We start from the raw sequence: 22,027 nt of genomic DNA, 5'->3' as shown, positions 1-22,027 counted from the left end.
AGCTCCGGACCGAGGGGCAGCTCCGGACCGAGGGGAAGCTCCGGACCGAGGGGCAGCTCAAGACTGAGGGGCAGCTTAAGACTGAGGGGCAGCTCCGGACTGAGGGGCAGCTCCGGACTGAAGGACGGCTCTGGCGGCTCCTGACTGACGGACGGCTCTGGCGGCTCCTGACTGACGGACGGCTCTGGCGGCTCCTGACTGACGGACGGCTCTGGCGGCTCCTGACTGACGGACGGCTCTGGCGGCTCCTGACTGATGGACGGCTCTGGCGGCTCAGGACAGACGGGCGGCTCTGGCGGCTCAGGACAGACGGGCGGCTCTGGCGGCTCAGGACAGACGGGCGGCTCTGGCGGCTCAGGACAGACGGGCGGCTCTGGCGGCTCTGGACAGACGGGCGGCTCTGAACAGACGGGCGGCTCTGACGGCTCAGGACAGACGGGCAGCTCTGACGGCGCTGGACAGACGGGCGGCTCAGGTCAGGGTTCCATAGCCACAGGCAGAACAGTTGAAACTGGAACAGCAGCAAGGCCAGGTGGACTGGGGACAGCAAGGAGTCATCATGCCCGGTAGTCCTGACGCATGGTCCTAGGGCTCAGGTCCTCCGAGAGAGAGAAAGAAAGAGAGAAGGAGAGAATTAGAGAGAGCATACTTAAATTCACACAGGACACCGGATAAGACAGGAGAAGTACTCCAGATATAACCAACTGACCCTAGCCCCCCGACACATAAACTACTGCAGCATAAATACTGGAGGCTGAAACAGGAGGGGTCAGGAGACACTGTGGCCCAATCCGATGATACCCCCGGACAGGGCCAAACAGGAAGGATATAACCCCACCCACTTTGCCAAAGCACAGCCCCCACACCACTAGAGGGATATCTTCAACCACCAACTTACCATCCTGAGACAAGGCTGAGTATAGCCCACAAAGATCTCCACCACAGCACAAACCAAGGGGGGGGCACCAACCCAGACAGGAAGATCACGTCAGTGACTCAACCCACTCAAGTGACGCACCCCTCCTAGGGACGGCATGAAAGAGCACCAGTAAGCCAGTGACTCAGCCCCTGTAATAGGGTTAGAGGCAGAGAATCCCAGCGGAGAGAGGGGAACCGGCCAGGCAGAGACAGCAAGGGCGGTTCGTTGCTCCAGAGCCTTTCCGTTCACCTTCACACTCCTGGGCCAGACTACACTCAATCATATGACCTACTGAAGAGATAAGTCTTCAGTAAAGACTTAAAGGTTGAGACCGAGTCTGCGTCTCTCACATGGGTAGGCAGACTATTCCATAAAAATGGAGATCTATAGGAGAAAGCCCTGCCTCCAGCTGTTTGCTTAGAAATTCTAGGGACAATTAGGAGGCCTGCGTCTTGTGACCGTAGCGTACGTGTAGGTATGTACGGCAGGACCAAATCGGAAAGATAGGTAGGAGCAAGCCCATGTAACGCTTTATAGGTTAACAGTAAAACCTTGAAATCAGCCCTTGCCTTAACAGGAAGCCAGTGTAGGGAAGCTAGCACTGGAGTAATATGATCAAATTTCTTGGTTCTAGTCAGGATTCTAGCAGCCGTATTTAGCACTAACTGAAGTTTATTTAGTGCTTTATCCGGGTAGCCGGAAAGTAGAGCATTGCAGTAGTCTAACCTAGATGTAACAAAAGCATGGATTAATTTTTCTGCATCATTTTTGGACAGAAAATTTCAGATTTTTGCAATGTTACGTAGATGGAAAAAAGCTGTCCTTGAAACAGTCTTGATATGTTCGTCAAAAGAGAGATCAGGGTCCAGAGTAACGCCGAGGTCCTTCACAGTTTTATTTGAGACGACTTTACAACCATCAAGATTAATTGTCAGATTTAACAGAATATCTCTTTGTTTCTTGGGACCTAGAACAAGCGTCTCTGTTTTGTCCGAGTTTAAAAGTAGAAAGTTTTCAGCCATCCACTTCCTTATGTCTGAAACACAGGCTTCTAGCGAGGGCAATTTTGGGGCTTCACCATGTTTCATTGAAATGTACAGCTGTGTGTCATCCGCATAGCAGTGAAAGTTAACATTATGTTTTCGAATGACATCCCCAAGAGGTAAAATATATAGTGAAAACAATAGTGGTCCTAAAACGGAACCTTGAGGAACACCGAAATGTACAGTTGATTTGTCAGAGGACAAACCATTCACAGAGACAAACTGATATCTTTCCGACAGATAAGATCTAAACCAGGCCAGAACTTGTCCATGTAGACCAATTTGGGTTTCCAGTCTCACCAAAAGAATGTGGTGATCGATGGTATCAAAGGCAGCACTAAGGTCTAGTAGCACGAGGACAGATGCAGAGCCTCGGTCTGACGCCATTAAAAGGTCATTTACCACCTTCACAAGTGCAGTCTCAGTGCTATGATGGGGTCTAAAACCAGACTGAAGCATTTCGTATACATTGTTTGTCTTCAGGAAGGCAGTGAGTTGCTGCGCAACAGCTTTTTCTAAAATTTTTGAGAGGAATGGAAGATTCGATATAGGCCGATAGTTTTTTATATTTTCTGGGTCAAGGTTTGGCTTTTTCAAGAGAGGCTTTATTACTGCCACTTTTAGTGAGTTTGGTACACATCCGGTGGATAGAGAGCCGTTTATTATGTTCAACATAGGAGGGCCAAGCACATGAAGCAGCTCTTTCAGTAGTTTAGTTGGAATAGGATCCAGTATGCAGCTTGAAGGTTTAGAGGCCATGATTATTTTCATCATTGTGTCAAGAGATATAGTACTAAAACACTTAAGTGTCTCTCTTGATCCTAGGTCCTGGCAGAGTTGTGCAGACTCAGGACAGCTAAGCTTTGGAGGAATACGCAGATTTAAAGAGGAGTCCGTAATTTGCTTTCTAATGATCATGATCTTTTCCTCAAAGAAGTTCATGAATTTATTACTGCTGAAGTGAAAGCCATCCTCACTTGGGGAATGCTGCTTTTTAGTTAGCTTTGCAACAGTATCAAAAAGACATTTTGGATTGTTCTTATTTTCCTCAATTAAGTTGGAAAAGTAGGATGATCGAGCAGCAGTGAGGGCTCTTCGATACTGCATGGTACTGTCTTTCCAAGCTAGTCGGAAGACTTCCAGTTTGCTGTGGCGCCATTTCCGTTCCAATTTTCTGGAAGCTTGCTTCAGAGCTCGGGTATTTTCTGTATACCAGGGAGCTAGTTTCTTATGACAAATGTTTTTAGTTTTTAGGGGTGCAACTGCATCTAGGGTATTGCGCAAGGTTAAATTGAGTTCCTCAGTTAGGTGGTTAACTGATTTTTGTCCTCTGACGTCCTTGGGTAGGCAGAAGGAGTCTGGAAGGGCATCAAGGAATCTTTGTGTTGTCTGAGAATTTATAGCACGACTTTTGATGCTCCTTGGTTGGGGTCTGAGCAGATTATTTGTTGCGATTGCAAACGTAATAAAATGGTGGTCCGATAGTCCAGGATTATGAGGAAAAACATTAAGATCCACAACATTTATTCCATGGGACAAAACTAGGTCCAGAGTATGACTGTGGCAGTGATTAGGTCCAGAGACATGTTAGACAAAACCCACTGAGTCGATGATGGCTCCAAAAGCCTTTTGGAGTGGGTCTGTGGACTTTTCCATATGAATATTAAAATCACCAAAAATTAGAATATTATCTGCTATGACTACAAGGTCCGATAGGAATTCAGGGAACTCAGTGAGGAACGCTGTATATGGCCCAGAAGGCCTGTAAACAGTAGCTATAAAAAGTGATTGAGTAGGCTGCATAGATTTCATGGCTAGAAGCTCAAAAGACGAAAAGTCATTTTTTTTTTTGTAAATTGAAATTTGCTATCGTAAATGTTAGCAACACCTCCACCTTTGCGGGATGCACGGGGGATATGGTCACTAGTGTAACCAGGAGGTGAGGCCTCATTTAACACAGTAAATTCATCAGGCTTAAGTCATGTTTCAGTCAGGCCAATCACATCAAGATTATGATCAGTGATTAGTTAATTGACTATAACTGCCTTTGAAGTGAGGGATCTAACATTAAGTAGCCCTATTTTGAGATGTGAGGTATCACGATCTCTTTCAATAATGGCAGGAATGGAGGAGGTCTTTATCCTAGTGAGATTGCTAAGGCGAACACCGCCATGTTTAGTTTTGCCCAACCTAGGTCGAGGCACAGACACAGTCTCAATGGGGATAGCTGAGCTGACTACACTGACTATGCTAGTGGCAGACTCCACTAAGCTGGCAGGTTGGCTAACAGCCTGCTGCCTGGCCTGCACCCTATTTCATTGTGGAGCTAGAGGAGTTAGAGCCCTGTCTATGTTGGTAGATAAGATGAGAGCACCCCTCCAGCTAGGATGGAGTCCGTCACTCCTCAGTAGGCCAGGCTTGGTCCTGTTTGTGGGTGAGTCCCAGAAAGAGGGCCAGTTATCTACAAATTCTATCTTTTGGGAGGGGCAGAAAACAGTTTTCAACCAGCGATTGAGTTGTGAGACTCTGCTGTAGAGCTCAGCAACACGGTTCCTTTGGTTTTGTCCTACTGCTACAGTAATGTAGTGGACGGTTCCTGTGGTTATGTCCTACTGCTACAGTAATGTAGTGGACGGTTCCTGTGGTTATGTCCTACTGCGAGAGTAATGTAGTGGACGGTTCCTGTGGTTATGTCCTACTGCTACAGTAATGTAGTGGACGGTTCCTGTGGTTATGTCCTACTGCTACAGTAATGTAGTGGACGGTTCCTGTGGTTATGTCCTACTGCGAGAGTAATGTAGTGGACGGTTCCTGTGGTTATGTCCTACTGCTACAGTAATGTAGTGGACGGTTCCTGTGGTTATGTCCTACTGCTACAGTAATGTAGTGGACGGTTCCTGTGGTTATGTCCTACTGCGAGAGTAATGTAGTGGACGGTTCCTGTGGCTAAGTCCTACTGCTACAGTAATGTGGTAGATTGTTCCTGGTGTTTGCCCTGTCCTTCTGCTATAGTAATGTAGTTGACGGTTCTTTCCTGTGGTTATGTCCCACAGTAATGTAGTGGATGGTTCCTGTGGTTATGTTATTCTGTTACTGTAGTGTACGGTTCCTGTCTCTATGTCTTGTCCTTCTGCTACAGTAATGTAGTAGACGATTCCTGTTATTATGGCTCCCTCTGCAGAACAGTTGAATAGAAATATCCAACATTTCTCAAGGTTGAGAAAGAGGACTGACAGGGTGAGTGAGAGGGTGAGAGGACAAAGGGGGTAAGGGAGGATTGAAAGGGTAAGTGAGAGGATGAGAGAAAGCGTGAGAAGGTGAGTGAGGTGTATCAGAATGTCCCTTGAGTGTCTGCTTGTGTGACAACCATTAGTGAAAACTGGGTCTATATCCACATACGTAGCGTCTCAGAGTAGGAGTACTGATCTAGGATCTGTCCGTATAATCTTATTCAGTATGATCAGCACTCCTACTCTGAGATGCTTTGTATCCACAAAGGCCAGGTACACCAGATGCAGTCTGAATGTGGAGCTGTGGAGTTTGTGAGATGCTGGAGGAACAGAAACAGGAGTCATGGGAGTCAAACAAACCACACAGAGGCTGGTTTAAAAGTAAAGAGCCTGTATATTGTTCTGCAAAATACAAATACCTTTTCATTTCATTGCCTGTGTGGGAAAATACATGTTTATTTACGTTAGCTGCCTTCGGCCTACTGACCCCTAATCTCTGAGTGCACTACCCACTGTGGTTAGTAGTGTTATAAAGTTCACTTAAAGAACACAATCCAACATGGCACCCACATAAATAAATCATCCAGGGACCTTCACTCAGATACCGTATTACATTATTGAGACGAAAAGTCCTTATTCTGTTGATAAAACTGACACAAAACATGATATGATTGAAGTGGATATTGCATGGAGCAGACCTATATTGATGTAATCAAATTATACAACATTCTCAGAATCCCATTCAAACTATGATAATGGGTGTGGTAAATCTGAGGTACAGGAAAATTGCAGATTTTTACATTACAGACAATTTTGATGATGAAGAAAAATAAAATAGAATGAAAACAATACTGTAGCTGTGATGAGTTAGGTGAGTAGGATAGCCTCAGGCTGTTGGTTAGAGTAGGACAGCCTCAGGCTGTTGGTTAGAGTAGGATAGCCTCAGGCTGTTGGTTAGAGTAGGATAGCCTCAGGCTGTTGGTTAGAGTAGGATAGCCTCAGGCTGTTGGTTAGAGTAGGATAGCCTCAGGCTGTTGGTTAGAGTAGGATAGCCTCAGGCTGTTGGGTAGTCTATAACCTATTGTGGGGCTCTGCCCTCTTGGTTAGAGTAGGATAGCCTCAGGCTGTTGGTTAGAGTAGGATAGCCTCAGGCTGTTGGTTAGAGTAGGATAGCCTCAGGCTGTTGGTTAGAGTAGGATAGCCTCAGGCTGTTGGGTAGTCTATAACCTATTGTGGGGCTCTGCCCTCTTGTAGTCTACTGATATCATCAATCAGTATTGTATTGCATTGCAACCTGGCAACATAGAACAAAGGTAACTTTCAAAGTCAGACGTTGTGCTTCTAGGTGGGTTTACTATGTCTTCTCAGTAATAATATCTGACATCATATGAAACTGTCTGTAGGGAGGAGAGGCAGCCGTCCAGCTTCTGCTCTGTCTATACACGCTGACTCTGCAGTCTTAGATCTCCCAGACCCAGATTAGGCCTATTCCTGGACTAACACACACCTCCAATGGAGATTCTACATTGAGAATGCTTTTTAATCAAGGAGTGGCTTCATCTGGGTTTTGAAGCAACCCTTCCTAAAGAATGTGCTATTAGGCTAACATCAGTGGCAGGCTTTAGCTAAACATTTTCCTGAATGTTTGAGATCGATAGAAAATATGTGCACCTGCACATAGCTACATAATAACCCCCAATACGAAGACAAAAACAAGGTTTTATCTATATTTTAACAATGTTCACATTATTTTAAGTACATTTTAAAGAACTATAGCCATCCTTAATTTCACAGACGTGGGTTAATTATTGGGTTAATTATTTGATAGAACTAGGTAGAAATATATACTACCAGTCCAAAGTCATGTAGTAACCAAAACAGTGTTAAACAAATCAAAATATATTTTATATTTGAGATTCTTCAAATAGCCACCCTTCGCCTTGATGACAGCTTTGCAAACTATTGGCATTCTCTCAACCAGCTTCACCTGGAATGCTTTTCCAACAGTCTTGAAGGAGTTTCCACATATGCTGAGCACTTGTTACCTGCTTTTCCTTCACTCTGAGGTCCTACTCATCCAAACCATCTCAATTTGGTTGAGGTTGGGGGATTGTAGAGGCCAGGTCATCTGATACAGTACTCCATCATTCTCCTTCTTGGTAAAATAGCCCTTACACAGCCTGGAGGTGTGTTGGGTCATTGTCCTGTTGAAAAACAAATAATAGTCCCACTAAGCGCAAACCAGATGGGATGGCGTATCACTGCAGAATGCTGTGGTAGCCATGCTGGTTAAGTGTGCCTTGAATTCTAAATAAATCACAGACAGTGTCACCAGCAAAGCACCCCCACACCATAACACCTCCTCCTCCATGCTTCACGGTGGGAATCACACATGCGGAGATCATCCGTTCACCCACACTGCGTCTCACAAAGACACGGCGGTTGGAACCAAAAATCTCCAATTTGAACTCCAGACCAAAGGACAGATTTCCACTGGTCTAATGTCTGTTGCTTGTGTTTCTTGGCCCAAGCAAGTCTCTTCTTATTTTTGGTGTCCTTTAGTAGTGGTTTCTTTGAAACAATTCGACCATAAAGGCCTGATTCACACAGTCTCCTCTGAACAGTTGGTGTTGAGATGTGTCTGTTACTTGAACTCTGTGAAGCATTTATTTGGGCTGCAATTTCTGAGTCTGGTAACTCTAATGAACTTATCTTCTGCAGCAGAGGTAACTCTGGGTCTTCCTTTCCTAACTCTGGGTCTTCCTTCCTTTTATGAGAGCCAGTTTCGTCATAGCGCTTGATGGTTTTTGCGACTGCACTTGAAGAAACTTTCAAAGTTATTGAAATGTTCCGTATTGACTGATCTTCATGTCTTAAAGTAATGATGGACTGTCGTTTCTCTTTGCTTATTTGCGCTGTTCTTGCCATAATATGGACTTGGTCGTTTACCAAATAGGGCTATCTTCTGTATACCCCCCTTACCGTGTCACAACACAACTGATTGGCTCAAACACATTAAGAACGAAATTCCACAAATTAACTTTTACCAAGGCACATCTGTTCATTGAAATGCATTCCAGGTGACTACCTCCTGAAGCTGGTTGAGAGAATGCCAAGAGTGTGCAAAGCTGTCATCAAGGCAACGGGTGGCTATTTGAAGAATCTCAAATATAAAATCTATTTTGATTTGTTTAACACTTTTTTGGTTACTACATGATTCCATGTGTTATTTCATAGTTTTAATGTCTTCACTATTATTCTACAATGTAGAAAATTGTAAAAATAAAGAAAAACCCTTGAATGAGTAGGTGTTCTAAAACTTTTTACATTTACATTTACATTTAAGTCATTTAGCAGACGCTCTTATCCAGAGCGACTTACAAACTTTTGACCGGTAGTGTACATTTTCAAAATACTATAAAGAGAAACCAATTGTTTGTGCAGCAAAGCTTTGACTTCCCATTTTATAATAATATGGCTTTGGGAGTTCTGTTTTAACTCACACCACCTCCTTCCTGTGGCTTTGTCTATCTGGCTGGTAAAACAGTCTCTCTTTCTCTCTCCATCTGAATGAGTAGCACTGTAGTGTATTTGACTCAGATAGTATTTGTTAGCATATGGCTGTTAAAAAGTATTCTGACTGAATTGAACTACAATTCCTAGGCGCCTTCATTTCAAGTGAGACATTCTAGTTGTCCAGGGTTCCAGCTGTATAATTAGAATATTAGAATGACTTCTTGATCGATCGATCGATCACTATTATTCTATAGTTCCAGCTTTGTGCAACCTGTTGCATAATGGCTTTCACCCTCTCCTTCTTCCCTCTCCCCCTATCGTTGTCCCTTTTCTCTGTCTCCTTCTATCGTTCTCTTCCTTTCTCCAACAGTCTTTCCCTCCCTTCTCTGTCTATCTCTCTATCCCTTTCATTTTCTCTCTCTGTCTGCCAAATCCTCCCTTGTTCTTCATTTATATATACACATAAATATGTTGAACCGGCAACATGAATGGGTTGTAGTGAACACTCACTCTGTCTGCTAGTCAGCCAGCTGCAGATTGGGACATCAGAGCCTAGGTAGCACGCACACGCACACGCGCACACACACACACACACACACACACACACACATACACATACACACACACACACACACACACACACACACACACACACACACACACACACACACACACACACACACACACACACACACACACACTGACGTGTCCACTCACAGTGCCTGTCCTTGTGTCTCCTAGTATATTAGTGACTCACCAGTATCTTATCCATAGAGAGTACCAGACTTCTTCAACCTTTGTTAGTTAGTTTACATAGTGTACATATTCATTTACTGATTCCCTCTCTCTCCCACAAATACACAACACAGGCAACAGACCTCCCACACTGACTCCCCCACACCATATCCACCCTCACTCCTGTATAATATCACTGGTTGTCTACAATCACTTCCTATTTCCCCATAGTTAGTGCACTACGTGGGCAATAGGGTTCCATTTCAGACCCAGTCTGTCACTGTTATATTCCCTCCACACTCCTGTAAATAATGTCCCTGTTATAGTGGAACACTCTCACTCTGCACAAGAAGAATATAGGGCAAATCTGAAATCGCACCCTATTCCCTATAAAGTGCACTACTTTTGGCAAGAGCACTATGTAGGGAAAAGGGTGCCATTTTGGACACAGCCTTAATAATAGTCATAATAACACTAAACGTAACTCTACACAAGCCCCTCCCCCTCTGTGAATCAGAGGAAGGCCTTATCATGTAGCCCAGCATTTTGATAGGCGCATTCGTTTGAGGGACGGGCTGTGGCGCTCTTCCTGATTGGACATCGGGTGTAGCAGGAAGTTGTCGTTTCCGCGGTGATCCTCGCGATCACTGCCATCGTATGAGCTGCCACAGCTGGATAGGCTGTCGCCAGGAGACTGCCCTGCCTCTGCCGGGCCCTGATTTGTTGGGTAGCCATGGGACACACCCCCCATCCCTCCGTTGACAAATCCGATGCCTCGATCTCTGGGCGGGGAGGTGGGCTCTGACTTGATGTAGAGGTTCTGATGGACATTCTGGAGGTTAAGGTTGGAGTTCTGACAAATGTTTCTGACAGAGGAGAGGAGAGATAGTGATTACAAAAGAGGGGGAGGAAACAGACAGACAGACAGACAGACAGACAGACAGACAGACAGACAGACAGACAGACAGACAGACAGACAGACAGACAGACAGACAGACAGACAGACAGACAGACAGACAGACAGACAGACAGACAGACAGACAGACAGACAGACAGACAGACAGACAGACAGACAGACAGACAGACAGACAGACAGACAGACAGACAGACAGACAGACAGACAGACAGACAGACAGACAGACAGACAGACAGACAGACAGACAGACAGACAGACAGACAGACAGACAGACAGACAGACAGACAGACAGACAGACAGACAGACAGACAGACAGACAGACAGACAGACAGACAGACAGACAGACAGACAGACAGACAGACAGACAGACAGACAGACAGACAGACAGACAGACAGACAGACAGACAGACAGACAGACAGACAGACAGACAGACAGACAGACAGACAGACCGACCGACCGACAGACCGACCGACCGACCGACCGACCGACCGACCGACCGACCGACCGACCGACCGACCGACCGACCGACCGACCGACCGACCGACCGACCGACCGACCGACCGACCGACCGACCGACCGACCGACCGACCGACCGACCGACCGACCGACCGACCGACCGACCGACCGACCGACCGACCGACCGACCGACCGACCGACCGACCGACCGACCGACCGACCGACCGACCGACCGACCGACCGACCGACCGACCGACCGACCGACCGACCGACCGACCGACCGACCGACCGACCGACCGACCGACCGACCGACCGACCGACCGACCGACCGACCGACCGACCGACCGACCGACCGACCGACCGACCGACCGACCGACCGACCGACCGACCCTTACCCCATGTGTCCCAGTGCTGAGTGCTGTATATTCTGTAGCGGTTGTTGCTGCCAGCCTGTTACTGATTCCAGGTGGAGAGATCCTGATCTGTTACCAAACCCTGACAGGTCACCCAGAGAGTACTCTAAAGATGAAGGGATAGAGAGGGGGGAGACAACAAAAGTTACACATCTTGGGCAAATCTGAAATTACTTCTTCCTATTCCCTATAAGAGCTCTACTTTTGGTCAGAGATGGAGCTGAGGTCACTGTCCAGAAGAGATTAGATGAGTTTATTAGTCACATGCACAGGGTTCCAGAGGTAATTGCAGGGTACAGTGAAACTCGAATGTTCCTGAGGGAATGTCCATAGGAGGAGCAGCAAGGGGGGAAGTGAGAAGTGAATGAAACAATAATACAAATAATAACACATATTTACAGAAGACGGAGTGGTAGAAGACGGAGTGCCTACCTGTGTCATATGAGGTGGAGAGGGCAGAGGGATACCCTACCATACCCTGCCCGGGCAGAGTAGGTGTTGCTATGGAGACCACGGGGGTAGCCAATGTCTGGGCAGACTGGGAGTGGTTTATTCTCTGGTTCTGAAACAACAAAATAATAAACTAACATTAGTACACTTGTAGCTAGAAGGACTTGGGTCTATGGTCATTCTAGACATAAACAGATATTCAGCATAGCAACTCCACGTTGTCCATCTGTGTGATATCACACTACTTACCAGCATCATGTCAAAATCCTCACACTGGCAGCATGAAAAACAATACAACTTATATTAGAGTACGGAGGGGGTTGGAGTCAGAGGAACTGTGTAGGAGTCAGAGGAACTGTGTAGGAGTCAGAGGAATTGTGTAGGAGTCAGAGGAATTGTGTAGGAGTCAGAGGGACTGTGTAGGAGTCAGAGGAACTGTGTAGGAGTCAGAGGAATTGTGTAAGAGTCAGAGGAACTGTGTAGGAGTCAGAGGAACTGTGTAGGAGTCAGAGGAACTGTGTAAGAGTCAGAGGAACTGTGTAGGAGTCAGAGGAACTGTGTAGGAGTCAGAGGAACTGTGTAGGAGTCAGAGGAACTGTGTAAGAGTCAGAGGAACTGTGTAGGAGTCAGAGGAACTGTGTAGGAGTCAGAGGAACTGTGTAGGAGTCAGAGGAACTGTGTAGGAGTCAGATGAACTGTGTAAGAGTCAGAGGAACTGTGTAAGAGTCAGAGGAACTGTGTAGGAGTCAGAGAAACTGTGTAGGAGTCAGAGGAACTGTGTAAGAGTCAGAGGAACTGTGTAGGAGTCAGAGGAACTGTGTAGGAGTCAGAGGGACTGTGTAGGAGTCAGAGGAACTGTGTAGGAGTCAGAGGAACTGTGTAGGAGTCAGAGGAACTGTGTAGGAGTCAGAGGAACTGTGTAAGAGTCAGAGGAACTGTGTAGGAGTCAGAGGAACTGTGTAGGAGTCAGAGGAACTGTGTAAGAGTCAGAGGAACTGTGTAGGAGTCAGAGGAACTGTGTAGGAGTCAGAGGAACTGTGTAGGAGTCAGAGGAACTGTGTAGGAGTCAGATGAACTGTGTAAGAGTCAGAGGAACTGTGTAAGAGTCAGAGGAACTGTGTAAGAGTCAGAGGAACTGTGTAGGAGTCAGAGGAACTGTGTAAGAGTCAGAGGAACTGTGTAAGAGTCAGGAAGGTTCTAACTGTCTCAGGGGAGATGGAGAAAGAGGAGATAGACAGTGATGTAGGGAGGAGATAGACAGTGATGTAGGGAGGAGATAGACAGAGATGGAGGGAGGAGATAGACAGAGATGGAGGGAGGAGATAGACAGAGATGGAGGGAGGAGATAGACAGAGATGGAGAGAGAGGAGATAGACAGAGATGGAGGGAGGAGAAAGACAGAGATGGAGGGAGGAGATAGACAGAGATGGAGGGAGGAGATAGACAGAGATGGAGGGAGGAGATAGACAGAGATGGAGAGAGAGGAGATAGACAGAGATGGAGAGAGAGGAGATAGACAGAGATGGAGGGAGGAGATAGACAGAGATGGAGTGAGGAGAAAGACAGAGATGGAGGGAGGAGATGGACAGAGATGGAGGGAGGAGATAGACAGAGATGGAGTGAGGAGAAAGACAGAGATGGAGAAAGAGGAGATAGACAGAGATGGAGGGAGGAGATAGACAGAGATGGAGAAAGAGGAGATAGACAGAGATGGAGGGAGGAGATAGACAGAGATGGAGGGAGGAGATAGACAGATGGAGGGAGGAGAAAGACAGAGATGGAGGGAGGAGATAGACAGAGATGGAGGGAGGAGAAAGACAGAGATGGAGGGAGGAGATAGACAGAGATGAGAAAGAGGAGATAGACAGAGATGGAGGGAGGAGATAGACAGAGATGGAGGGAGGAGATAGACAGAGATGGAGGGAGGAGATAGACAGAGATGGAGGGAGGAGATAGACAGAGATGGAGGGAGGAGAAAGACAGAGATGGAGGGAGGAGATAGACAGAGATGAGAAAGAGGAGATAGACAGAGATGGAGAAAGAGGAGATAGACAGAGATGGAGGGAGGAGATAGACAGAGATGGAGGGAGGAGATAGACAGAGATGGAGGGAGGAGATAGACAGAGATGGAGGGAGGAGAAAGACAGAGATGGAGGGAGGAGATAGACAGAGATGGAGGGAGGAGATAGACAGAGATGGAGGGAGGAGATAGACAGAGATGGAGGGAGGAGATAGACAGAGATGGAGGGAGGAGAAAGACAGAGATGGAGTGAGGAGATAGACAGAGATGGAGTGAGGAGAAAGACAGAGATGGAGAAAGAGGAGATAGACAGAGATGGAGGGAGGAGATAGACAGAGATGGAGGGAGGAGAAAGACAGAGATGGAGATAGACAGAGATGGAGGGAGGAGATAGACAGAGATGGAGGGAGGAGAAAGACAGAGATGGAGGGAGGAGAAAGACAGATGGAGAAAGAGGAGATAGACAGAGATGGAGTGAGGAGATAGACAGAGATGGAGTGAGGAGATAGACAGAGATGGAGGGAGGAGATCGACAGAGATGGAGGGAGGAGATCGACAGAGATGGAGGGAGGAGATAGACAGAGATGGAGGGAGGAGAAAGACAGAGATGGAGGGAGGAGATAGACAGAGATGGAGAGAGAGGAGATAGACAGTGATGGAGGGAGGAGATAGACAGAGATGGAGGGAGGAGATAGACAGAGATGTAGGGAGGAGATAGACAGAGATGGAGGGATTAGATAGACAGAGATGTAGGGAGGAGATAGACAGAGATGGAGGGAGGAGATAGACAGAGATGGAGAAAGAGGAGATAGACAGAGATGTAGGGAGGAGAAAGACAGAGATGGAGAAAGAGGAGATAGACAGAGATGGAGGGAAGAGATAGACAGAGATGGAGGGAGGAGAAAGACAGAGATGGAGAAAGAGGAGATAGACAGAGATGGAGGGAGGAGATAGACAGAGATGGAGGGAGGAGATAGACAGAGATGTAGTGAGGAGAAAGACAGAGATGGAGAAAGAGGAGATAGACAGAGATGGAGGGAGGAGATAGACAGAGATGGAGGGAGGAGAAAGACAGAGATGGAGAAAGAGGAGATAGACAGAGATGGAGGGAGGAGAAAGACAGAGATGGAGAAAGAGGAGATAGACAGTGATGGAGGGAGGAGATAGACAGAGATGGAGGGAGGAGAAAGACAGAGATGGAGAAAGAGGAGATAGACAGAGATGGAGGGAGGAGATAGACAGAGATGGAGGGAGGAGATAGACAGAGATGTAGGGAGGAGATAGACAGAGATGGAGGGAGGAGAAAGACAGAGATGGAGGGAGGAGATAGACAGAGATGTAGGGAGGAGATAGACAGAGATGGAGGGAGGAGATAGACAGAGATGGAGGGAGGAGATAGACAGAGATGGAGGGAGGAGATAGACAGAGATGTAGGGAGGAGATAGACAGAGATGGAGGGAGGAGATAGACAGAGATGGAGAGAGAGGAGATAGACAGAGATGGAGGGAGGAGAAAGACAGAGATGGAGAAAGAGGAGATAGATGGAGGGAGGAGATAGACAGAGATGGAGAGAGAGGAGATAGACAGAGATGGAGGGAGGAGATAGACAGAGATGGAGGGAGGAGATAGACAGAGATGTACGGAGGAGATAGACAGAGATGGAGGGAGGAGATAGACAGAGATGGAGAGAGAGGAGATAGACAGAGATGGAGGGAGGAGATAGACAGAGATGTAGGGAGGAGATAGACAGAGATGTAGGGAGGAGATAGACAGAGATGGAGGGAGGAGATAGACAGAGATGGAGGGAGGAGATAGACAGAGATGGAGGGAGGAGATAGACAGAGATGTAGGGAGGAGATAGACAGAGATGGAGGGAGGAGAAAGACAGAGATGGAGGGAGGAGATAGACAGAGATGTAGGGAGGAGATAGACAGAGATGGAGGGAGGAGATAGACAGAGATGGAGGGAGGAGATAGACAGAGATGGAGGGAGGAGATAGACAGAGATGGAGGGAGGAGAAAGACAGTGATGGAGGGAGAGGAGATAGACAGAGATGGAGGGAGGAGATAGACAGAGATGTAGGGAGGAGATAGACAGAGATGGAGAGAGAGGAGATAGACAGAGATGGAGAGAGAGGAGATCACTCACGATGGAGGGCATGTTGTTCTTGTTGCCAGGGGGCAGCAGCGGGCGGAGGTCCGGCTTGCGGTTGCCACTCAGGGTCATGGAGTTCATCGGGGGCGAAGTCTTGGCCATGCCTCCTGGAGACAGCAGCCCCGGGGAGGTACGATGGTTACCATAGTTACCGCTACCTAGGAGACGGATGGACAGGAGAATACTGTATGTTTTTCTTGTCTAACCTGGGAGGACACATTGAACCTGGAATCATAATAGGCCTAATAAAATATACAGTACCAGTCAAAAGTTTTAGAACACCTACTCATTCAAGGGTTTTTCTTTATTTTTACTATTTTCTACATTCTAGAATAATAGTGAAGACATCAAAACTATGAAATAACACATATGGAATCATGTAGTAACCAAATCAAAATATATTTTATATTTCAGATTCTTTAAAGTAGCCACCCTTTACCATATGTGCTATATCATAGTTTTGATGTCTTCACTATTATTCTAGAATGTAGAAAATAGTAAAAATAAAGAAAAACCCTGGAATGAGTAGGTGTTCTAAAACTTTTGACTGGTACTGTACATTATCAATGCATCAGACATTAGAAAAGACGGCATGTAAAGTAAATAGCATAGTTAACTCACCAGCGTTGGAGACGGTGTTAGACCGCTCTGAACCCATCATCCCTCCTGAGTTTCCAGCCCTGGGGGGTTGGTGTGTGTGTTGGGGTCCAGGCGACATGCTGTTCCTCTGCAGGCCAGGGTGTGTGTGTTGGGGTCCAGGCGACATGCTGTTCCTCTGCAGGCCAGGGTGTGTGTGGCAAAGGGGCAGAAGATTGTGGTTATACAAGGATCCCCCCACCCCGGGGTGAGAGTATAGTAGTCCACTGTTGTTTTGGCCCTGGATGGAGCCAACCATGTCATAGTTAGGCGGGGGGAGAGCCTGCTGGACAGAGACAGACACCAGGGTTAGCAAGGCAAATGGAGAAGCGGAACAGGCATGAGTGGATACACACACAGGTCCAGTTGTACTTACACAGAGTCTCTGTCTGCTGATCAGGAGGTCAATGTCTTCATTGATCTTGCGGTATTTGTCCTCTGACTCGGGGCTCTGACCAGCAGAGTCGTCTGCCTCGATGTCGGGACTGTCACAACCATTTAGACCCTTCTTACGCAGAATCTGAGAGAGACAGACACAGAGAGAGAGAGACAGACACAGAGAGAGAGAGACAGACACAGAGAGAGAGAGACAGACACAGAGAGAGAGACAGGCACAGAGAGAGAGAGAGAGAGACAGACACAGAGAGAGAGACAGACACAGAGAGAGAGACAGACACAGAGAAAGACACACAGAGAGAGAGAGACAGACACAGAGAGAGAGACAGACACGGAGAGAGAGACACAAAGAGAGAGAGACAGACACACAGAGAGAGACAGACACAGAGAGAGAGACAGACACAGAGAGAGAGAGACAGACACAGAGAGAGAGACAGACACAGAGAGAGAGACAGACACAGAGAGAGAGACAGACACAGAGAGAGAGACAGACACAGAGAGAGCGAGACACAGAGAGAGACACACAGACACAGAGAGAGACACACAGACACAGAGAGAGACAGACAGACACAGAGAGACAGACAGACACAGAGAGAGAGACAGACACAGAGAGAGAGACAGCCACAGAGAGAGAGACAGACACAGAGAGAGAGACACACAGAGAGAGAGAGAGAGACAGAGAGAGAGACAGAGACACAGAGAGAGACAGACACAGAGAGAGACAGACACAGAGAGAGAGACAGACACAGAGAGAGAGACAGACACAGAGAACACAAACAAGGTTGATGATACTCTCTAAATGGCTTGAGAGTCTGTTACTGCTACTTTTACAAAAGCATAGTCAGTGAATAAAGCACAACAGTTATTCTAAAGGCCACATGGGCATGGCAGACCACTGAAAAGCTGCAGTCTTCTTTTCTACCACCAAGAGGCACTATTTGGAGCAGAAATAACATCCTCAAAAGACCACCTGGCAGATAGATACTCTAATTGAACACCAGTATGAGAGGAGAGAGGGTAGACAAAGTGACAGAGAAAGAAAGTATTGTAAATAGAGGGAGAGAGGGTGGTAGACATAGATTTAGAGAGATGAGAGTAGAAAAGAGGGGGGAGAGAGAGAGGGCGTGTAGAATGGAGTGGAGAGAGTAGGCCTCTTATCACTGCTGATATTGTCCATGGAGCTGTGACGCTTTCCTCTAGTGTGTGTGTGTGTGTGTGTGTGTGTGTGTGTGTGTGTGTGTGTGTGTGTGTGTGTGTGTGTGTGTGTGTGTGTGTGTGTGTGTGTGTGTGTGTGTGTGTGTGTGTGTGTGTGTGTGTGTGTGTGTGTGTGTGCGCACGCATCTTCAGACGATGTATATGTAATGTATGCAGTTTGGCTCAACTCTGTCCTGCCTCAGCACTTTACAGCCTATCACTAGACCACTACAGCGCTCTCTCACAAACTCACACACAGCGGCCGAGCCCAGGTTTAGCAGCCCTGTGTCTGAAGGATGTCCATAGAAGGCTATTTTACCTCTGTGGCACCCAGAGCACCCCTAGTTTCCAGTCCCCACCCACCATCCCTCTCACCCCCACTACCCCTTCTCTCTCTCTCTCTCTCTCTCTCTCTCTCTCTCTCATGCTCACTCCCTCCCCCCACACCTCTATCTCCACCACACAATCACACCCTCCATGTCCATGACTGACAAAACACATATCAGCAACACAACAACAAAATGACAGTAGACATGAAAAGGAAGAATGTGAAGAACTCTTACACTTTATTTCAGAACACATGACTCTCCATACCCTGGTTCTACACAGAGCCCTGGACTACACAGCTCTACACAGCTCTACACAGAGCCCTGGCCTACACAGCTCTAAACAGACCCCTGGCTTACGCAGCTCTACGCAGCTCTAAACAGAGCCCTGGCCTACACAGCCCTAGAACCCTGGCCTACACAGCTCTACACAGAGCCCTGGCCTACACAGCCCTAGAGCCCTGGCCTACACAGCCCTAGAGCCCTGACCTACACAGCCCTAGAGCCCTGGCCTACACAGCCCTACACAGATCCCTGGCCTACACAGCCCTACACAAAACCCTGGCCTACACAGCCGTAAACAGAGCCCTGGCCTACACTGCTCTACTCAGAGCCCTGGACTATACAGCTCTACACAGAGCCCTGGCCTACACAGCCCTAGAGCCCTGGCCTACACAGCTCTACTCAGAGCCCTGGCCTACACAGCCCTAAACAGAGCACTGGCCTACACAGCCCTAGAACCCTGGCCTACACAGATCCCTGGCCTACACAGCCCTACTCAGAGCCCTGGCCTACACAGCCCTAAACAGAGCACTGGCCTACACAGCCCTAGAGCCCTGGGCTACACAGAGCCCTGGCCTACACAGTCCTACACAGAGCCTTGGCCTACACAGAGCCTTGGTCTACACAGCCCTACACAGAGCCCTGGCCTACACAGCCCTACACAGAGCCCTGGCCTACACAGCCCTACTCAGAGCCCTGACCTACACAGCCCTACTCAGAGCCCTGGCCTACACAGCCCTAAACAGAGCCCTGGCCTACACAGCCCTAAACAGAGCCATGGCCTACACAGCCCTAGAGCCCTGGGCTACACAGAGCCATGGCCTACACAGCCCTACACAGAGCCCTGGCCTACACAGAACCTTGGTCTACACAGCCCTAAACAGAGCCCTGGCCTACACAGCCCTAGACAGAGCCGTGGCCTACACAGCCCTACACAGAGCCCTGGCCTACACAGCCCTACACAGAGCCCTGGCCTACACAGCCCTACACAAAGCCCTGGCCTACATAGCCCTACACAGAGCCCTGGCCTACACAGCCCTACACAGAGCCCTGGCTTACACAGCCCTACACAGAACCCTGGCTTACACAGCCCTACACAGAACCCTGGCTTACACAGCCCTACACAGAGCCCTGGCCTACACAGCCCTACACAGAGCCCTGGCTTACACAGCCCTACACAGAGCCCTGGCTTACACAGCCCTACACAGAGCCCTGGCCTACACAGCCCTACACAGAGCCCTGGCCTACACAGAGGTGTGTGTGTGTGTGTGTGTGTGTGTGTGTGTGTGTGTGTGTGTGTGTGTGTGTGTGTGTGTGTGTGTGTGTGTGTGTGTGTGTGTGTGTGTGTGTGTGTGTGTGTGTGTGTGTGTGTGTGTGTGTGTGTGTGTGTGTGTGTGTGGTGAGAGGTGAAGATAGCAACTGGTTGAGTGGGCAGCTGACTGAAGGTGCTCAGAGGAGAACACAACTGATAGAAAGAGAAAGAGAGAGAGGGGAGTGAAGGAGAGGGGAGGGAATGAGAAAGATGGAGAGAAAGAATGAGATAGAGACAAAGGAAGGCACAAAGTAAGAGAGGATAGGTCAGAGAGAAAGAAAGACAAAATAAGAGAGGATAGGTCAGAGAGAAAGAAAGACAAAATAAGAGAGGATAGGTCAGAGAGAAAGAAAGACAAAATAAGAGAGGGTAGGTCAGAGAGAAAGAAAGACAAAATAAGAGAGGGTAGGTCAGAGAGAAAGAAAGACAAAATAAGAGAGGATAGGTCAGAGAGAAAGAAAGACAAAATAAGAGAGGATAGGTCAGACAGAAAGAAAGACAAAATAAGAGAGGATAGGTCAGAGAGAAAGAAAGACAAAATAAGAGAGGATAGGTCAGAGAGAAAGAAAGCCAAAATAAGAGAGGATAGGTCAGGGAGAAAGAAAGACAAAATAAGAGAGGATAGGTCAGAGAGAAAGAAAGCCAAAATAAGAGAGGATAGGTCAGAGAGAAAGAAAGACAAAATAAGAGAGGACAGGTCAGAGAGAAAGAAAGACAAAATAAGAGAGGATAGGTCAGAGAGAAAGAAAGACAAAATAAGAGAGGATAGGTCAGAGAGAAAGAAAGACAAAATAAGAGAGGATAGGTCAGAGAGAAAGAAAGACAAAATAAGAGAGGATAGGTCAGAGAGAAAGAAAGACAAAATAAGAGAGGATAGGTCAGAGAGAAAGAAAGACAAAATAAGAGAGGATAGGTCAGAGAGAAAGAAAGACAAAATAAGAGAGGATAGGTCAGAGAAAGAAAGGCAAAATAAGAGAGGATAGGTCAGAGAGAAAGAAAGGCAAAATAAGAGAGGGTAGGTCAGAGAGAAAGAAAGACAAAATAAGAGAGGGTAGGTCAGAGAGAAAGAAAGACAAAATAAGAGAGGATAGGTCAGAGAGAAAGAAAGACAAAATAAGAGAGGATAGGTCAGAGAGAAAGAAAGACAAAATAAGAGAGGATAGGTCAGAGAGAAAGAAATACAAAATAAGAGAGGATAGGTCAGAGAGAAAGAAAGACAAAATAAGAGAGGATAGGTCAGAGAGAAAGAAAGACAAAATAAGAGAGGATAGGTCAGAGAGAAAGAAAGACAAAATAAGAGAGGATAGGTCAGAGAGAAAGAAAGACAAAATAAGAGAGGATAGGTCAGAGAGAAAGAAAGACAAAATAAGAGAGGATAGGTCAGAGAGAAAGAAAGACAAAATAAGAGAGGATATGTCAGAGAGAAAGAAAGACAAAATAAGAGAGGATAGGTCAGAGAGAAAGAAAGACAAAATAAGAGAGGATAGGTCAGAGAGAAAGAAAGACAAAATAAGAGAGGATAGGTCAGAGAGAAAGAAAGACAAAATAAGAGAGGATAGGTCAGAGAGAAAGAAAGACAAAATAAGAGAGGATAGGTCAGAGAGAAAGAAAGACAAAATAAGAGAGGATAGGTCAGAGAGAAAGAAAGACAAAATAAGAGAGGATAGGTCAGAGAGAAAGAAAGACAAAATAAGAGAGGATAGGTCAGAGAAAGAAAGACAAAATAAGAGAGGATATGTCAGAGAGAAAGAAAGGCAAAATAAGAGAGGATAGGTCAGAGAGAAAGAAAGACAAAATAAGAGAGGGTAGGTCAGAGAGAAAGAAAGACAAAATAAGAGAGGATAGGTCAGAGAGAAAGAAAGACAAAATAAGAGAGCATAGGTCAGACAGAAAGAAAGACAAAATAAGAGAGGATAGGTCAGAGAGAAAGAAAGACAAAATAAGAGAGGATAGGTCAGAGAGAAAGAAAGACAAAATAAGAGAGGATAGGTCAGAGAGAAAGAAAGACAAAATAAGAGAGGATAGGTC

The 22,027-nt window shown here is 46.9% G+C and overlaps 1 protein-coding gene across 1 annotated transcript; it reads right to left on the bottom strand.

Annotated features, from left to right (window-relative positions):
- Positions 1–9,899: 9,899 nt before the first annotated feature.
- LOC120025500 (myocyte-specific enhancer factor 2C-like) lies at positions 9,900–18,564 on the bottom strand. The gene is made up of 7 exons (XM_038970067.1): positions 18,544–18,564; positions 16,866–17,009; positions 16,475–16,775; positions 15,848–16,011; positions 11,662–11,791; positions 11,212–11,335; positions 9,900–10,309 (listed from the first exon to the last, which is right to left on the bottom strand). Exons 1-7 carry the CDS (start codon positions 18,562–18,564, stop codon positions 9,973–9,975), a joined length of 1,221 nt encoding a protein of 406 aa, XP_038825995.1. The 3' UTR covers positions 9,900–9,972.
- Positions 18,565–22,027: the final 3,463 nt, after the last annotated feature.

This window comes from Salvelinus namaycush, chromosome 31 (genome assembly GCF_016432855.1).
Source record: "Salvelinus namaycush isolate Seneca chromosome 31, SaNama_1.0, whole genome shotgun sequence".
Lineage (NCBI taxonomy): Eukaryota > Metazoa > Chordata > Actinopteri > Salmoniformes > Salmonidae > Salvelinus > Salvelinus namaycush.
The sequence above is the reverse complement of the archived record's forward strand: the minus strand, read 5'-3'. Positions and strand labels throughout refer to the sequence as shown.